The sequence below is a fragment of the Eptatretus burgeri genome, chromosome 2, assembly GCF_056783735.1.
Source record: "Eptatretus burgeri isolate ZD-2024b chromosome 2, Ebu_testis_v1, whole genome shotgun sequence".
NCBI classification, from domain to species: domain Eukaryota; kingdom Metazoa; phylum Chordata; class Myxini; order Myxiniformes; family Myxinidae; genus Eptatretus; species Eptatretus burgeri.
In genome coordinates, this window is record NC_140962.1 from 42,776,589 (window position 1) to 42,797,136 (window position 20,548).

A 20,548-nucleotide genomic window follows, 5' to 3' on the forward strand; every position below is an offset into this window, starting at 1 on the left:
TCTCGCCTTCATTGGACCAGCGCTTCTGGAGAAGATGTTTGAAGGTTTTAGGGTTTTTTCAAGATGGCCGCCAAACCATGTGACCGATCAAGAAGAAATTAACAAACTTGAGAAAGGACCCCATGGGGAATATATGTGTGAAGTTTCGTCTTAATCTGTCTTGCCCTTCTGGAGAAGAAGATTTTTAAAATTTATTCATTTTCAATCCAAGATGGCTGCCGAACCTTGTGACCTGTGATATCATAAATTTAAATTCTGCTTTCCATCGTCGACCCAAACGAGTTTGTGAAGTTTCGTGTAAATTGGATAAGGTCTATTTTTCTATCCAAGATGGCCACCAAACCATGTGACTTCTGAGGTAAAAATTTTTTGCCATGTATGCAGACTTGAGGGAGGAAGGCACTTGCAAATTTTCGCTTCAATGGCTTATGAAATTCCAGAGAAAACATTATTGAATATTTTTCTTAAATCCAACATGGCGGCCAAACCATGTGACCTATCACTTCAAAATTAACAAACTTGCATCGCATACATGTCACGAATATAGTTTTGAAATCTCGCCTTGATTGGACCAGCGCTTCTGGAGAAGATGTTTGAAGGTTTTAGGGTTTTTTCAAGATGGCCGCCAAACCATGTGACCTACCAACAAGAAATTAACAAACTTGAAAAAGGACCTCAGGGCGAATATACCTGTAAAGTTTTGCCTCAATCTGCACAGCCGTTCTGGAGAAGAAGATTTTTTTAAGAAAAATTTTTCAAAACAAGATGGCGGCCGAATTACATCACCGATGACGTCAAAAAAAATTTTTTCTACGATGAATTTAGGTGTAGATGACGCTCAAGAAATTTCAAATTTTTCCCATGTGGCGTTCTACTTGACGAATTTTCACCGGGATACCTCTTCACCGATGACGTCACGAAAAATCACACGGATTCCCGAGACGGAGCTTCATAAAATGTATGAAGCGAAAAAATTTTTACCCTGGAAGATTTCAGAGATACAGAGGTCCAAAGTTTATCGTTTTTTTCAAGATGGCGCCCGCACCACGTGACCAATGACGTCATAATTATAACGTGATTGTGCTATCAAAAAAGATACATACTACGGTGAAAATTTCGTGTCGATCGGACTTTGCGTTCCTGAGAAAATGATTTTTAAAGTGAAAACAGGCCGCAAAATGCCGGCGGAAAAATAATAATAATAATAAATTAAAACTGGTAAACCAGTAATCCATGGCTTCAAGGCGTGCCTCCGTTTTAAGAAGTTTCAACACCATCACCCTGTAACATGATGTGGGTTTTCCGAGTTAGAAAGTTAGTTCAAGTCTGCAATATGGCCCAGCTACGGGGTCCCTCAAGTTATATCGATGAAGGATTGAAAAGCCCATAGCAATACATGATAGAGAAAGAAACTTCACATTGGACAAATCGAGGCTGGACAAATTTTCAAGTCCCCAAAAAAGTCCAATAACTCCACATTTGCATATTAATGTAAATGGCGAACTTGTAGAACGTGAAAATATCTTCCAGAATGTGTGGTCACTTTTTGTCTATCTTCTTTGGTTTTCATTTTACGACATGTCAAAAATGGGTGATTTTAAACTTTGGGGGGCTCTGGGGCCTCACTGGGGTAAAATACAGACATAGCGTAAACATATTTGGAGTCCCCTCTTCAAGGCCTATCAGAATCTGTCATTAAATTTTTTCAACTCTCATTTGCATATTTGGCATATTTAATGAGGCGAATCGGCATCATTTTAATCATATAAATTATGTAACGATTTCGACGAAATTAACAACTTAACATTGCAATGGAACCTTGCAAATGTGTGCAAAAATTTGAGGCTGTCGTATTACCCCTTCTGGAGAAGATGTTTTTAGGTTTTAGAGAAAATCCAATATGGCCACCATACCACGTGACCGACGTCATCAAAATTTTCAAAGTATAAACTTCAGGTGGAGAGTTATTCAATAGATAAGTTTCATTGAATTTCATCCAAGCGTTGTTTTTATTTTATGACATTTCAAAAATGGGTCATTTTCAACTTTGGGGGGCGCTGGGGGCTCACTGGGGTCAAATACAGACATAGTATAAATATATTGGGAGTCCGCTGTTTATGTGCTATCTAAATTTGTCATTAAATTTTTTCAACTCTCATTTGCATATTTTGCATATTTAATGAGGCGAATCGGCATCATTTAAAATCATATAAATTAAATAACGATTTCGACCAAATTAACAAATTAACATTACCATGGAACTTAACAAATGTGTGCAAAAGATTGAGGCTGTCAGATTATCCCTTCTGGAGAAGAAGATGTTTTTAGGTTTTGGATAAAATCCAATATGGCCGCCAGACCACGTGACCTACGTCATCAAAATTTTAAAAGTATAAACTTCAGGTGGAGAGTTATTAAATGGATTAGTTTCATTGAATTTCATCCAAGCGTTGTTTTTATTTTATGACATTTCAAAAATGGGTCATTTTCAACTTTGGGGGGCGCTGGGGGCTCACTGGGGTCAAATACAGACATAGTATAAATATATTGGGAGTCCCCTGTTTATGTGCTATCTAAATTTGTCATTAAATTTTTTCAACTCTCATTTGCATATTTTGCATATTTAATGAGGCGAATCGGCATCATTTTAAATCATATTAATTATGCAACGATTTCGACGAAATTAACAAATTCACATCAACATCGAAGTTAGCAAATGTGTGCAAAAGATTGAGGCTGTCAGATTATCCCTTCTGGAGAAGAAGATGTTTTTAGGTTTTGGATAAAATCCAATATGGCCGCCAGACCACGTGACCTACGTCATCAAAATTTTTAAAGTATAAACTTCAGGTGGAGAGTAATTAAATTGATAAGTTTCATTGAATTTCATCCAAGCATTGTTTTCATTTTATGACATTTCAAAAATGGGTCATTTTCAACTTTGGGGGGCGCTGGGGGCTCACTGGGGTCAAATACAGACATCGTATAAATATATTGGGAGTCCCCTGTTTATGTACTATCTAAATCTGTCATTAAATTTTTTCAACTCTCATTTGCATATTTTGCATATTTAATGAGGCGAATCGGCATCATTTAAAATCATATAAATTAAATAACGATTTCAACCAAATTAACAACTTTACATTCCCAAGCTACTTAGCAAATGTGTGCAAAAGATTGAGGCTGTCTGATTATCCCTTCTGGAGAAGAAGATGTTTTTAGGTTTTGGATAAAATCCAATATGGCTGCCATACCACGTGACCTACGTCATCAAATGTTTCATAGTATAAACTTCAGGTGGTGAGTAATAATCCTGTTAAGTTTCGTTGAATTTCATCCGACAGTTTTCCCTCCAGATCCGCCACAAAATCGGTCAGTAGAACATAAAAACGCCGTTAATAATAATAATACTAACGAATTCAATAGGGCTTCAGCACTTGCTTGAAGCCCTAATTAAAACTGGTAAACCAGTAATCCATGGCTTCAAGGCGTGCCTCCGTTTTAAGAAGTTTCAACACCATCACCCTGTCACATGATGTGGGTTTTCCGAGTTAGAAAGTTAGTTCAAGTCTGCAATGTGGCCCAGCTACGGGGTCCGTCATGTTATATCAATGAAGGATTGAAAAGCCCATAGCAATACATGATAGAGAAAGAAACTTCACATTGGACAAATCGAGGCTGGACAAATTTTCAAGTCCCTAAAAAAGTCCAATAACTCCACATTTGCATATTAATGTAAATGGCGAACTTGTAGAACGTGAAAATATCTTCCAGAATGTGTGGTCACTTTTTGTCTATCTTCTTTGGTTTTCATTTTACGACATGTCAAAAATGGGTGATTTTAAACTTTGGGGGGCTCTGGGGCCTCACTGGGGTAAAATACAGATATAGCGTAAACATATTTGGAGTCCCCTCTTCAAGGCCTATCAGAATCTGTCATTAAATTTTTTCAACTCTCATTTGCATATTTGGCATATTTAATGAGGCGAATCGGCATCATTTTAATCATATAAATTATGTAACGATTTCGACGAAATTAACAACTTAACATTGCAATGGAACCTTGCAAATGTGTGCAAAAATTTGAGGCTGTCGTATTACCCCTTCTGGAGAAGAAGATGTTTTTAGGTTTTGGAGAAAATCCAATATGGCCGCCATACCACGTGACCTACGTCATCAAAATTTTAAAAGTATAAACTTCAGGTGGAGAGTTATTAAATGGATTAGTTTCATTGAATTTCATCCAAGCGTTGTTTTTATTTTATGACATTTAAAAAATGGGTCATTTTCAACTTTGGGGGGCGCTGGGGGCTCACTGGGGTCAAATACAGACATAGTATAAATATATTGGGAGTCCCCTGTTTATGTGCTATCTAAATTTGTCATTAAATTTTTTCAACTCTCATTTGCATATTTTGCATATTTAATGAGGCGAATCGGCATCATTTTAAATCATATTAATTATGTAACGATTTCCATGAAATTAACAAGTTCACATTAACATCGAAGTTAGCAAATGTGTGCAAAAGATTGAGGCTGTCAGATTATCCCTTCTGGAGAAGAAGATGTTTTTAGGTTTTGGATAAAATCCAATATGGCCGCCAGACCACGTGACCTACGTCATCAAAATTTTTAAAGTATAAACTTCAGGTGGAGAGTAATTAAATTGATAAGTTTCATTGAATTTCATCCAAGCATTGTTTTCATTTTATGACATTTCAAAAATGGGTCATTTTCAACTTTGGGGGGTGCTGGGGGCTCACTGGGGTCAAATACAGACATCATATAAATATATTTGGAGTCCCCTGTTTATGTACTATCTAAATCTGTCATTAAATTTTTTCAACTCTCATTTGCATATTTTGCATATTTAATGAGGCGAATCGGCATCATTTAAAATCATATAAATTAAATAACGATTTCAACCAAATTAACAACTTTACATTCCCAAGCTACTTAGCAAATGTGTGCAAAAGATTGAGGCTGTCTGATTATCCCTTCTGGAGAAGAAGATGTTTTTAGGTTTTGGATAAAATCCAATATGGCCGCCATACCACGTGACCTACGTCATCAAATGTTTCATAGTATAAACTTCAGGTGGTGAGTAATAATCCTGTAAAGTTTCGTTGAATTTCATCCGACAGTTTTCCCTCCAGATCCGCCACAAAATCGGTCAGTAGAACATAAAAACGCCGTTAATAATAATAATAACTAGAACTGCCACTTTATAACTGCTGGCAGTGATGACCGGGTACCCAGAAGTGCCTTTGACACAACTGATACAACATGAGACTTAAATCAGTCGCAAAGTTTTGCATTGACAGGATAAGCGGTGCCAGAGAAAACATTATTTAATGGTGATACAAACACAGGCCTGCTTCGAGACAGCGCGGAACAGACGAGTTACGAACCAGGCAGCACAAAACGTTCAATTTCGTTATTACTGGCGACCAGATTCAAATAATTAAATAATTCTGGCTGCCAAACCACACGGCCGATCAGGTTGAAATTTTAAACTTTTGTTTCACATGTAGCCTAAATTATAAATATGAAGTTTCGCATATATAGAAGTAGTGGTTCCAGAGTAAACATGAATTAATATTTATCCTTCAATCTAAGATGGCGGCCAAACCATGTGACTTGTGACCTCATAATTTTTACCATGTATGCAGATATCATGGACGATGACAGACGCAAATTTTCGCTTCGATAGGTTAAGCAGTTCCAGAGAAAACATTATTTAATATTTTTCTTAAATTCAACATGGCTGCCAAACCATGTGACCTATCAATTAGAAATTAACAAACTTGTATTCCCTACTCATGTGCAATAGGGGTGTGAAGTTTCCCCTTGATCAGATCAGGTGTTCTGGAGAAGAAGATGTTTGAAGGTTTTAAGGTAAATTCAAGATGGCCGCCAAACCATGTGACCAATCAAGAACAAATTAACAAAGTTGAGAAAGGACCTCATGGGGAATATATGTGTGAAGTTTCGGCTTAATCTGTTTTGCCTTTCTGGAGAAGAAGATTTTAAAAATTTATTCATTTTCAATCCAAGATGGCTGACGAACCATGTGACCTATGACATCACAAATTTAGATTCTGCTTCCTACTGGGTATTGGAACACGTTTATGAAGTTTCGTGTTAATCGGTAAAGGTGCGTTTTTCTATCCAAGATGGCCGCCAAACCATGCGACGTGTGACATCATAATTTTTACCACGCGTGTATACACGACGGTAGATGATAATTGCAAACTTTCGATTCGTTAGGTTAAGCGGTTCCAGAGAAAACATTATTTAATATTTTTCTTAAATCCAAGATGGCGGCCAAACCATGTGACTTATCAATTCGAAATTAACAAACTTATATCGCCTTCCTGTCCCGAATATAGTTCTGAAATCTCCCCTTCATTGGGCCAACGCTTCTGGAGAAGATGTTTGAAGGTTTTCGGGTTTTTTTCAAGATGGCCGCCAAACCATGTGACCGATCAAGAACAAATTAACAAACTTGAGAAAGGACCTCATGGGGAATATATGTGTGAAGTTTCGTCTTCATCTGTCTTGCCCTTCTGGAGAAGAAGATTTTTAAAATTTATTCATTTTCAATCCAAGATGGCTGCCGAACCTTGTGACCTATGATATCATAAATTTAAATTCTGCTTTCCCTCGTCGACCCGAACAACTGTGTGAAGTTTCGTGTAAATCGGATAAGGTCTATTTTTCTATCCAAGATGGCCGCCAAACCATGTGACTTCTGAGGTAAAATTTTTTTACCATGTATGCAGACCTGAGGGAGGAAGGCACTTGCAAATTTTCGCTTCGATGGCTTCTGAAATTCCAGAGAAAACATTATTTAATATTTTTCTTAAATCCAACATGGCGGCCAAACCACGTGACCTATCACTTCGAAATTAACAAACTTGTATCGCATGCATTTCACGAATATAGTTCTGAAATCTCGCCTTCATTGGACCAGCGCTTCTGGAGAAGAAGATGTTTGAAGGTTTTAGGGTTTTTTCAAGATGGCCGCCAAACCATGTGACGTATCAACAACAAATTAACAAACTTGAAAGAGGACCTCAGGGAGAATGTGCGTGTTAAGTTTCGCCGCAATCTGCACAGCCGTTCTGGAGAAGAAGATTTTTTAAAAAACACTAAAAAACAAGATGGCGGCCGAATTACGTCATCGATGACGTCAAAAAAACATTTTTGACGATGAATTTTGGTGTAGATGACGCTCAGAATTTTTCAGATTTTTCCTATATGGCGTTCTACTTGACGAATTTTCACCGGTATATCGCTTCACCTATGACGTCACGAAAAATCACACGTGTTCCCCATAGGGAGCTTAGTAAAATGTATCAAACGAAAAAATTTTCCATTGCACGGTTTCCGAGATACAGATGTCCAAAGTTTATCGCTTTTTTCAAGATGGCGACCGTACCACGTGACCAATGACGTCATAATTATAACGTGATTGTGCTATCAAAAAAGATACATACTATGGTGAAAATTTTCTGTCGATCGGACTTAGTGTTCCAGAGAAAATGATTTTTAAAGCGAAAAAGGGTGCAAAATGCCGGCGGAAAAATAATAATAATAATAATAATGCGTAATAATAATAATAATAATAATAAACAGAAGGAAAACAATAGGGTACCCTGTACTCACAGGGTACCCTAATAATACTAACGAATTCAATAGGGCTTCAGCACTTGCTTGAAGCCCTAATAATACTAACGAATTCAATAGGGCTTCAGCACTTGCTTGAAGCCCTAATAATAAACATAAGAAAAACAATAGGGTACCCTGTACTCACAGGGTACCCTAATAATAACAAGTCTGGAGAAGGCGATGGTTCACGAGCAATGTACACGGTTCGCCTTTTTATTTTTTGACCTTCGAGGGGATGCCACGGGCAAACTGGCGGGAATCGGGAAAAACGTAAATTATTAAAGTTGTAGTACTCGAAGAGCACTACTTGCATACCAACTTTCATTTGAAACAGTTGAAAACCCGAGGAGCTTGATGCCCAATTTGATTTTTTTGATATTTTCTAAGTTCGTGACCTTGTGACGAAAATGAAAAAAAAAAAAAAAAAAAAAAAAAAAAAAATCGAGCTCCGTGGGGTGATGCAGGTGCCATTGGGCTAACCAAATACCGAACGAAACCCCTGCCAGATTCGACAAACCCCCTCGGAGAAGATGCAACTTGAAATCGGCTACCCCCTAAAAACACATGTTTTTTGGGCGTGGCACCGCCCATAATGGGCGCAGCAAGGCCATTCTCAGGAAAACACAACAAGATCATGATATAAACCTCCCACCCAAATTTTATCAGTACCGGATCAAAACCAACGGAGCTATGCTCGGGACAGACAGACAGACAGACACAATACAGTGGTCACTTACTGACTCGTGAACCAATAAATTTCAAAAAGCTGCCTTTTCCGTTTCCAAAAACCCTAAGTTCCATTTAGTGTCATCAATGAAAAGAGTATTTATTTGTGCACTTGCACATTGAAAAACAAACAAGAAAAACAGCAATCTGAGAGTGCAGACCCTCACCAGGACTTTTGTGTGGTGCGTTACGTGGCGTTTGTGTAGTTTTGTGTGGTGTATTTTGTGTGCCGTTTGTGTACTAACTGGTGTGTTACATAATTAAGGAGACATAATTAGAACTGCCACTTTATAAATGCTGACAGTGATGAATGCTTCAGCCATTTCAGAGAAGATTTTTGAAGATTTTTTTTTTTTAAAACATGGCTACCAAATCACATGACCGATGAAGTCATCAAAAAAACATTTGTGGACCATTTTATCCCAAGATCACCCTCAAAAATTTTCATACTGATCGGATAAGGCATTATACTTCTGCAATGACGTCATAATGAAGGTACCTATGACGTCATTAAAAAAATATCACTCTCATTACCCATGAGGAGTACTTGCTATGTTCCAAGTTTCAATTTTTTCCTTGGTGCTGTTTCAGAGATACAGAAGTCCAAAGTTTTTCGGTTTTTCCAACATGGCTGCCACATCACGTTACCTAAGACATCATAATTATCATTAAAACATTCCACACGAGTAGTCGCACCAATGGTGAAAATTTTGTCTCGATCGGACAAGAGGTTGCAGAGAAAAACACAAAAGTTCTGGGCGGACAGACAGACAAACAGACCCAAATGCAATACCCTCTCCTTCGGCGAGGGTAATTACAATGTCACATTCACAACTCAAGCCTTACAGATAATTGAAATTATTCGAAAATGCCACTTGCTTTGCAAGGGATCATTATCACAAGTAATACACCCAATCTCTTCAGGAGCAGCAGGAATAGTCATGTTATTATCCTCTCTGGGGCATATACACATTACAATAATTTAGGCTCAGGTCGGTTATTCTGTGGGGTTACCGATAAGTATATGCCTCAAGAACGTCGGGTTTCATAACTTTCAGTTTGGTGTTAACTAGCAGTAGCGACTGTCTAAAAAGGTAATCATACGTGTTTGTGTTTGTGTATGTGCATATATATATACATTTTTTTTTTTTTTTTGTTAGGGTTAGGTTTGTTTTTTTGTTAGGGTTTTTTTTACTTCTAGTGGGGGTGCCCCACAAAATTCCACGATAAGCGATTTATACACGTTAGCATGCAGTAAGTCGAAGGAGGAATAATTCCTTGGGGGGAGGGGATATTATTGTATGAGTATTAATATTATGCGATTATCATTGGTGTTATTACGTCCACCAACAAAGACGAAGGAGGTTATGTTTTCACCCCTCTCTGTCTGTCTGTGTGCAGAATATCTCAAAAAGTTGTGGACGGATACGGATGAAAAGGACGAATTGATGACATTTTTGGGAGGATCCGGATACGAGAATTTTAAATTTTACAAGTGATTCTTCACCATTGAGAGAAAGGCCAAAAACAATAAAGCACGATATTTCAAAAAGTTATGGATGGATTATGACAAAACTTGGTGGAAGAGTTGGGTAGGTGACAATAACAAGCAGATTATATTTCGGTTCAGGTCGAGATGCAGATCCGACCAATCAGTGGAATATAAAACGTAAACGGTTCAGCCAGGCGGAGGTATGTGCTCTACTGAGTGCCGTTCTTATAAAGAAGTATGCCTATTGTTGGGTTTGCAGTCAGATGATACACCAGTGTGGCAGGCTTGAGATCCTAGAGTCCTGAGTTTAAATCCCACTCAGCTGTTGAATTGATATCAGGTGGGGTTAAACTCGACCTGTCATCCTTCCGAGGTCGGCAAAATGAGTGCCAGCATGCTGGTATACCGTGTCGGAGTGGCGACCCTTCCAGGATTGTGTCCAACAGCCAAGAAGACCGCTTAAGCAGCACCAACGCTCTGCACAGAGTATGGTCCCAATGGATGGATGGATGAATACACCAGTGGATCGCAGGTCATGTGACCTGCCTCATCGGTGTTGAGATTCCGCCACGTTGGCTGCAATATACGAGCTGCAACGTTGGCTGTAATACAATTAAAAGCTCTCAACATTGTTCACATCTTCCACGATGAAGCAGAAGCAGGAGACCTGATGCTCTCAAATCATGGACAGGTTTTGTGGCCTTTCTTCCACTGCCTCTCCTCTTTCTTCTTCTGCCCTCTCAGCCCAACGGCCCTACCAGCTCCTCTAGGATGCACATATTCTACAAGTAGCGCCCACCTGGTTAAACTCGCAAAAGCCAGGCTCATTGCACATTTCCACTCTTTCCTCTCCATCCTCACACCCTGTTTGTGAAACCACCCTCCAGAGGTGATTCAGCCCACAATTCCTCCAAAGGCCTCTTGGTCTTCAACTGAGTGGTACACCATCTCATGTGACCAACCCCTCACCTTCCACCCCTCCCCCCCCAATCCCAATCACTATCTTTTATCCATATTAACCCCACATAACTCAACATTCCCTTGCTTCATATATCCACCTGTTTCCCAACTGACAATAACTTTTCTCCCTCCCCACCCATCTCCTTCCTCTTCCATGAGCTGAGAGTTGGTATATAACAATTTTCTTTTTTACGTGTGACCAGCAGTTGCTTTAAATGCATATGAAATAAGCAATTAAAATCATACCTCTCCTTGATCAACTTCACAAACGAGTGCTGAGCCCATCTTGCCTTTCATCACCTGTCGACCACCACCACTCATAGTACCTATGAGGGAGGACAAAGAAAGTTGGATAAAATAATCTTGTAAAAAACATTTACACAGAGTGCAAAAGCTTTCTCTGAACTGAGCAGTATCACAATAAGACTTCATATAATTAAGAACCATATGGTTCGGGGAAACTTCTAAGCCATGCACGGGCCTGAGCTATCGTTCAGCTTCGTTTCATTGAAAAAAAAGGGTACGTGATAACCACAGGAAATGTTCAAAAGCATGTATATCGGACTAGACAAAAAGTTCTCCATGTGACCGATGCCCAAGGCGGTCATCAATGTAAGTTTGAAGCACTCATGACAGAAGGGGCAAAAAAAAACACATCCGAATCTGTCCATAACTTTTTGAAATAAGTGATTCATATCGTTTTTGGCCCCATCTCTCAATGGTGAGGAATCACTTCAAATTTTGCAGTATTCAGATCCAAATACAGATTCGGATTTTCACCAAAATCTAATCATTTCGTCATCCAACCCTAACCAGCAAATCCATGATGCACATGCGCTTCCACTAACCAGTAACCCCTCCTCGTTAAACTTCTAAAATGGACACCTCAACTCCTTTGTTCTATGCTTCTCCCGTCGATGGAACCACCTTCAAGAGGCAGTTCTATCTCACTCTTCCCTACAGGGATTCAAAAGCAGGCAGTGCACCTCCATCTCTTGTCAATCCCTTCCTCACCCATGATCTTTATTACCCTCAATTAGCCCAACTACTTGCCTATTTCAGTGTGTGTGCATGTGTGTCTCCAGTTATCACCTTGCTGGTTGTGGTCAATTGTTGCCCCACTACCCCACTGTCAATTTAACCTTGCTCTTCCATAATCACCATTATAGAAAAAAGGAAAAGAAAAGAAAAAAAACCCTCAATAGAGTCACACCACAGATTACATCATTTAATCAATATTTGATATGATACTCAAGTCAGGTTTTTGCTCATTACTGACATACAAGATGTCATCACCAACATTTCAGATAGACGTAGGCCAAGAATCAAAAGGGCAAATGCGTCTCAAAATTGGTGACTGTGCTTGATTAGATAATGATAGAAATGAAAACAATTTTTTAATTTCCGTGGAAGACCATTTTGGCAAAATCTGAGCAGGCTCAACAGCCAAAAGTATCTTCAAGTTCAACATATTCACTGTGAACCCCCCCTTCTCGCCCAAGATCCCGACTCCTGTGGCCACCCCCCCCCCCAAATCCCGACTTCTGTGACCCTAAGCCTGCGGCATGAACCGGGTGTCAAATCCCAAAATATTGCTTCATATTTCATGTGTCCCTCAATGTTGATTGCATGTACAAAATTTCATTTAAAACATTTAACGAGAACAGCACACTTCGACGTTGACCGATATGCCTTCGCCAACATCATTACTCATAATTATTGTTCCAAGTTTGATTTAAATCCCTTCAGCTGTTCTCAAGTATCACATTTTTACCCGATATGACCTCTGACCCTGATGCCGAAATCGAATCAGTTCATCTTTATATCATGATACATACTTGTATCAAATTTGGTGAAAATCCAATCACTGGTTCACAAGTTAGGATAGTAACAGTATTTTTACCTTACATGACCTACGACCATTGACCTCTTGACCCCAAAGTCTAATCGGTTCATCTTTGCATCATTATACGTACTTGTACCAAGTTTGATGAAGATGCCTTTTGCCGTTCTTAAGTTATCATGATAACAAACACCTGTCATGGACGGACAGACGGACAAGCCAAAAAAGAATGCCTCCGGTGACTTAGTCAGCGGAGGAATGTGTCCATAATTGCATTTTTGGATTTGTGACATTTGGACCCCCACCCCAGGGGGCGGGGAAAAAAAAAAAAAAAAACGATACTGCTCTCGCACCTTCTTGCTATGTGATCATCACCACAAAGTTAGGTAAATTTCTGTACAACCGTTTAGGTCTTTCGGAGGAGCTAGCATGACGGACGGAGCTGCTTACAATATCCCTCCATTATCTACAATGTGATTGAAATGACAAATAGAAAGTATCCCAAAATGCAAAGCCAATCCTCATCCACTTTGAACAGAACTCAAAATAAACTTGACCAAAACAGTGAGAAAATATTGTTACGGTTGTGGGGGTCGGAGGGGGAATTTAATAGGACAGTTAGGATTGAATAGAGTTTCTTTTGAGTTGTTTAGTCAGTGGACATGTGGGAGACATCCGGAGTTGTGTTGTCGATGGATGTGTAGGAGACATCCCGATGTAATCAAGTCAGGAAACGGTGAGCTTAAGTATTACGTGTCACCACATGGGGGGGGGGGTGGTGGGGTGTTAATTAGAGAGGGATGAAGGATAAGTTCCACCAGTATGTAATTGCCACCCCCCCCCCCTCCGTGACTTTTCCCGATGTTTTTGTCTTACAAACCAACAATTAACCATTACAACCGAGCTGCATGACAAGCAGGAAGAAGCGGCACCTCCAAGGGTGACAGCGGGCGAAGTCATGCCCCCGAGGCTGATGATTGATGGGCGTGACATGAGTCGCAGGAATAAGAGAAGGGTGTAGGAAGCAAGCGATCAGAGAGGACGGTGAAGTAACTCGAAGCAAGGAATGAGGGATGCACGCAGTCCAGAGAGAACCTAGCTCGGAGATGGCCTGTGAGAACAGGGCTTTACAGCTGGCTTTCCTTTGACGCATGAAGACAACGGCACGATTCACGTATTCGTGCTGGTGATTTGGCTCGTGTGATAAAGCGATATACTGGCCGACTCTTGGCTGGCCGTGTGAGACGGGTCTCGAAGCCTCATGTATGTCACCCGAAGGGGACGGCACCATTCTGAGAGCGGCAGGTCAGTGAGGAAGATCGACGCACGAAGAGGCCGCGCGGGGTCTCTAAGCCTTGGTGTTCAATACTGCTCACAAATTGCCTGACGAACGTTCTCGCTGCGAGAGAGCAGTTCAGCGCCAATTTGCGCACGTCTAAACGTGCAGGACAAACGCCTCGATTCAAAGCTCCACAAAGACCATCTCTGGACCAAGCTCAGTGCCAGAATAAAGGAAGGATTTTCTTTCATTTCGTTTCCCCTTGTCTGTATTTTAGTCTGTGTGTAGAGGCGCCTCGACATTAGGTTTAACATATTTCACGATTGTTATGACATCTGAATTATTGTCCTTTGTAAATATTTGTCCATTTTCATGAAATCCAGTGTTTATTCCAGTTTGAATTCAAAACGCTTGAGTCTTGAATCTTGAAAAAAAAAGCTTGAATTTGCCTTGCATCCTTCTTTGCAAAGATCTTTGCAACCCAATTTATGAACAAAAACACGTCGGGGATTGTAAGAACCCTTTATGTGAAGTTGGCAATGGATGTGGGAAAGCGGACTTTACTTCTTCAGTGCTAATTTAGAAAGAAAAAAAAAAGAAAGAAATCACACTGTGCAGATGGCAAGTCAAGCGGAAATGCATCCGTGCTTTGCTTCCTCAAAATGAGAAAATGAGGACGGGAAGGTGGTGGGGGGAGGGGGTGGGTGCTGGCATTGTCTCAAAGGCTTCTTAATTCTGCAAGCTGACCGATAGAGCAGTTTGCAGTGTAATAGCTGACAATGAGACAGTCTTTCACAATGGAAATAAGTTGAAGGATGCATTCACACAAACCAATTCGCCCCCCCCCTCTTTTTATGATTGTTCACCCATTGCTGTTGCATCCCCGATGCTCCGCTGCCATAACCGTGTGTTGACGTTTTGCTTACCATCACCTCACTCTTCCATGAGCCGAGATTTTGCATACAAGAAAACAAAAGAAAGAAAGGCAGGAGTGAAAGGGAGGAAGAAAAGAGGGGAGACAAAGGAGATAAAGAAGGATACAATGTAAAAAAAAAGAAGCTAAAGAATAGAAAAAGGATTGGAGGGCAGGGGTGAGGGGGAAACAGAACAGCAAAAAAGGGAAAATAGATGAAAATAAAAATTCAGATGAGAGGACCAGGCCTCAAATGGGCAATGTTTGTGCCCCAGAAAAGAAGCACAAAAAGGGAAAGGGAATAGGTGTAGAGCAATTAAATAAATAAATCATATAATGCGACGATGCTTTGACGGAACTTTTATCGATAATGCCTCATCTTTCAAATGACTTCAAAGGCCGTGGAGAAAGAGGAGCCACATCATTATGAACGAGAACCAAAAGTCACTTTTTGTTTTTGGAAATGAAACTTGTGTTTGCATCCTTTGATCATGTTGAGGATCCTATTGGAAACAATTGCACCAATTAGTGATTAATTGCATCAACTTACCATAAGTTTCAATGAGTTGACCCTGTAGAGTGACCACGCGCCACCGAATATCGCCCCCAAAAGCAACACGTGTTGCCTGCGTTAGATCGTCAGCCACAAGTGTGTTTCGCAGTGCAAAGTAAAAGGCAGGCATCACAGCTGGTTCTCGCACTGTCACCAAATCGTACAGGCGAGACACACCCTTGGGGATATTTACTACCTTTTGGCTCGTCTCAGTCCATACTTGCATCTGAGTGGTTAAAAAATAAATAAAAATAAATGAAAACGATGCAGGTTAAAGCAGTTATAGTGGCCTCAACTTGTGATTGAGTCTCTTCTGAGTTACAGAACAATTCTAAACATGTTTGTACCTTATCAAGACCGATGAATGTTGCCAGCCCGATGTTGTTGTTCTTGAGAAAGGTAACACAGGCTTGTGCCGTGTCCATAGTGTCCACAACAATCCAATCCAGTTGGTGGCAACAGGACGATATCGCCACGTCATATTTTGCATCAATAGCACCGAGGTCACCCTGTTGAAAGGTTTAACAAAGTTCCCAAATGAATGATGCATCTCAAACAGAACCAAGAGCCAATTTCTTCCACAGAGCCAGTCTCCATCTTTATATGAAAACAAAAAGGAAAATATGGAGCAATGTAAAAAAAACAAAAAACACCAAGAGTAGTAAACCACTTGTGAATAAATGTACAACACTATTAGATGAAATAAGAACATTGTAAAATATCTATTCCACTTTTGCCTCCAAGTTTTCTAGCCTGGGTTTGTATCCCAAACCAGCTATAAACCGTCATCCTGGTGTTTCAGAGGAAGGGCGATTCGTCAATGTGTGTGTCGTCCCTTGGATGGACGTTAAATGGGTTGGTGGATGTTAAAGATCTCACAGTGTGCTCGTGAAGAGCAAGCGAGCTATCAGCACCATGAACAAATTCCTGCCCGAACTATTGCTGGGAGAGGGATGGCAAACCGCCCAGTGCACCCTGGCTGAGAAACTGCAACACAGAGGATGGTAAATCGGATCGGGAAAGGTCGACATGGTATGTGGTGAAACGAGTGTCAGTAAATCTAATAAATCAAAATTAATAAGGGAGAGGAGAGGCAGAACCAATTAAACAGTTACAGATGTGTCGCCTTTGTTATACAACCCTTCCCAACCCCACACACCAAAAAATTAAAAAGTCTTTCAAAAAGTCATCTTTGTGCTTTCCTCAAAAACATGTGCACGGTTAAAGAAAAAAAAAGTTTGGATCCTCATGTCCTTGTTAATTCAAAATTTGCTGGAGCCACTGCAATGACAGGAAGGAAAAGTTTCTCCGTGTGCAAGGTGTTTACTTAGAGATAATTTCATATCGACAAAGAAAAAAAAAAAAAAAAAAAAAAAAAAAACAGCTCACCAATTGGGTGATTGGTGAGCATTTTTTCTGCATCAGTGCATGCAAAAATATCTATTTTGGTTAATGATTGCGACAGCAATGAAGATGGTGGACAAACTGCAAAACGTGTGTCCAAGCTTCGAATCATTAGGAAACAAAAGGAGGATATATTGTTGTGGTTGACGAAATTCGCAAACCACCATTCAGGTCCCTTAGGTGAGATATCTCTGTAAGTATATGTGTAGTTAGGCCCAAACCCGTTGTTTAGAGGGAATAAATGTCATTTATGCGGGCTGCGACCCTTTTAGATAGCCGTTTTTCTTTTACTATCTTTATTTTGGACCAGCCGCCATTACTACCACCACCAACCACGTCTCAACAGCCATCACACAACAACCACCAACCGCAACGCCGCTTCACAACAACAGCCACGACCTTTACCGTCACAACTCGCCCTCGCAACCATCGCATCACCGTCATTCCCACGCCGCTTGTGGGCACCGATACTGGACTCGTGCAGGGCGCGCACCGAGCAGGGGTGCAAAAGCGCCGGCCTTTCCGAAGAAAACGGATCAAAAACGACTCACGCCCACTTCTGTTCCGTCCTATCGGTGAGCGTGGGGCGATTTGGCCCCGCCTCCAGGTACGTTGGAGTGTGGTCGCTATATGCAAATTCATGGATCAAAAAGCATTCACGCCCACTTTTCCTCGGTCCAATGGGGAGCCAGTTAGAGGTGAAGGGTCGGAGGTAAAGGGTCGAAGGTAAAGGAGCGAGGCCACGGGGGATATAAACGACCGCGTTCGCCAGTCGGGGAGTTGTCGGTGGAGCTGGGAAGAAGTGGTAGTAGTCAGAGTTAAGAGTTCGCAGTCAAGAGTTGTCGGTGGAGCTGGGAAGAAGTGGTAGTAGTCAGAGTTAAGAGTTCGCAGTTGGGAGTTGTCGGTGGAGCTGGGAAGAAGTGGTAGTAGTCAGAGTGAAGAGGACGGAGCTGTGGAGAGGTGGCGGCAGCGAAGGCGGTCGAGGGGGTGCTCGTGTCGGAGTCGGGGAGCTGCGGAGGGAGAGGCCGGCGGCGCGACCGAGGTCGTGGTGGAGACGCTCGTCGCGGGACCCGAGACAGGGAGATATCCTCCATCCCCCGAGCATCAACAACCCCCTCCTGCTTCCCCCCGCGCTGAGATAGTGCGAGAAGGGGGCCCCGTCCCCACCCCATACCAGGCAGTCCCAGCGAGGCCCGCGGAGTCGGGGCACCAGCGCCATTTCGCGGCTCATCACCAGACGGGTAGGCCCGACGCGGTCTCGGCCCCAGGCCCGCCTCATCCTTGAGGGTGGTCCTTTTCTTTTGCTTTGGGTATATGTGTTGTCGGCGCCGTCTGTGAAGTAAAACTGCATAAGTGTTGCCGTGTGCTCGCGTAGTCGGTAATAGATCTGCATTGTGTTTCTCTTTTATATTTGCTTTTTGTGTAATATTGTGTTTCTTCTCCTTTTACATTTGCTTTTGGTGTAATTGTATATGTGTGCTTTCCGTTCATCGTGAAATAAATGTGCTTTATGTTGAACTGTTTTCCCGCTTCGCTTCGTCTTTTCCTCTATTGAAGCTCCATCTTACTTCACGTAAAGGGTTGGTCGTGGGCTAAAACGCCCGATAATTAATCGAACCGTCGAGGCCGACGATAACACCGCTCGGTTATCCCGATAGTACGGAACGGGTCGCTTAAAGTGGCCCGTGTCCGAAGTCGACCTGCGACGAGGTGCGATCGCCCGGTCTACCCTCCGTGTGGGTACTTAGGTAGGTCGAATTTGGCGAGCAACCCTATCCCACGCGGGGGCCGATTGGCACGATCGTGGTGAGGCCGAAAGGTCCACCCGTGACTAGTTCCCGGCGTTAGTCCGAGAGGGTCACGACGGGATTGTCCGTCCGGTGGGCGACGTGCCGCGATTCGAGTTACGTGGCCGTTCGCACGCCGGCGGGCGCGAATCCGCAACAATATTCTTAATGAAGCTCTTACCTGAAGGGTGCTGCGCTGCTTCTACCGCTGTATTGCCATGGGATAAAACCAATGATGCAAAACAGTAAATTGTTGCAGAAAACATTGAAAACAATGGTGTGGAGGAAATGTATCCTTCGTTTGAGTTGTTGGACCATCTTGCAGACCTTTACATTACTTACTGGCTACAGTGACTAAAGCTATGTATCAAATAAATGCACCCCATTAGTGTCCCCAAATTGATCAAAAGAAAAAAAAAAAAACATCGAATGTTGTCAAAAACAAATTCAAGTGGAAACGTTTGGAAGAAGGAAATTCAGTCGAACCTCTTTGATCTGGATAGCCAAATAATGAAAGCATTATCTGGAAAAATCATGGCCAAATGGAAAATGGTGGATTTTTACTGAGGTAACTATGCTCTTGGAGTTTGTTGTTGGTGTTCTTGGCAGTCGCTCAAACCCCTCGAATATTCGACTCGAAAGCAAAAAGAAATCCAGAGAAAATTGGATAATTCGTTGTGTTCTTAGGGCGGTTTGTTGAAAGACTTTATCAACAAACAAAGCCAATCCAAACTGAGCAGGACTGGGTTTTGTGGCCAACCCGGGTACAATATCACCCGAAACGCCAAACATGTTCGCCGAATACCTTGAGTTTATTTCATTCAATATTGCTCTAAAAATATTAACATGAGGTTTCAGAAAGAGAGCACCAAGTGGAGACAGAAATACAGTACCCCAAATACGAAGGTGAAACTTGACTACCAGTTTTCCTGACGATTGAACCAAACAGGCGAAAAATTCCGTGTTACAGTCTGATCCAGGTCAGGGACTCACACATACACATCGTGCTCAGTGGCTGCAAAGAGCGAGTCCAATGCACAGATAATGAGAGGGCATGAACTTCCAAAGTGAGATTGTATAATCAGCATTATTCACATCATTCTCAGATATGTGACATTCACAACAATAAATATACAAACAGATTGAACTGTGTCTCACTTTTTAGACTCAGAGATCCAGCTTCGTCACAGAAGATCCATTCAATGGATACATCCTCATAAATCCAGAACACCCTTAGTCCTGACTATTCCGTATAAGAGAGAATTGATTGTATATGTAGCTTCCCAAATTCCCACATACAACATGATTTTACTGTCACCCCACCCCAACACCACCCAAATAATCACTTTCAACAGAGGGTGGAGGACTTCTCTTCTTGCCATCACCCCTTCCCTTTCCCTCGGTAATGACGCTCGCTCGTAATGTGCCCAAATTCTTGAAATCGCAAGGCCTGATCAAGACACAGATATCATAAAGTGCTTTCATACTTACAAGATGCAAACCACATCCCAACTGTGAATTCCTAAAGAAAGTATTTTTTTTCTCTTTTTTTAATCCACTATCACAATCACAAAACCGAAGTTCCACGACCAAAATCGCACAAAAGAAAGATGTCGCTCATCCAGCAGAAGGCATCTTTGATTGAAATGGCCACCGAAGGAATGGTATTTTCACCCTGCACCTCAGACCATGAGCTTTAAATTTGGTAAATACAAAGTGAAACATGCAGGAATGTCTCAATCATTCAATTCAGTTGTTGTTTAAGTCCTGCAGTATGAGTAGGATATTTATCAGAGGATATTCAATCAAGACCACTGAGATCTGTTAGCCTTATTATATTCCTAAACTCAAATCAGTCAGTTCATTATAAACTTGACTGATTTGAGTTAAGGTTGAAATTGGTTGAAATCAAGTTTA

At 41.3% G+C, this 20,548-nt stretch overlaps 1 protein-coding gene across 3 annotated transcripts in view; it reads right to left on the reverse strand.

Moving 5' to 3' along the window:
• SMC4 (structural maintenance of chromosomes 4) overlaps positions 1-20,548 on the reverse strand; it is a 165,578-nt gene that overhangs the window by 43,540 nt on the left and 101,490 nt on the right. For all 3 annotated transcript variants that reach the window (XM_085869130.1, XM_085869127.1, XM_085869128.1), the window contains 3 exons: positions 15,788-15,949; positions 15,438-15,666; positions 11,099-11,178 (listed from right to left, as the gene is read on the reverse strand). In XM_085869130.1, coding sequence (XP_085725256.1) covers positions 11,099-11,178; positions 15,438-15,666; positions 15,788-15,949 — 471 coding nt within the window. The remainder of the gene's footprint in view (positions 1-11,098; positions 11,179-15,437; positions 15,667-15,787; positions 15,950-20,548) is intronic.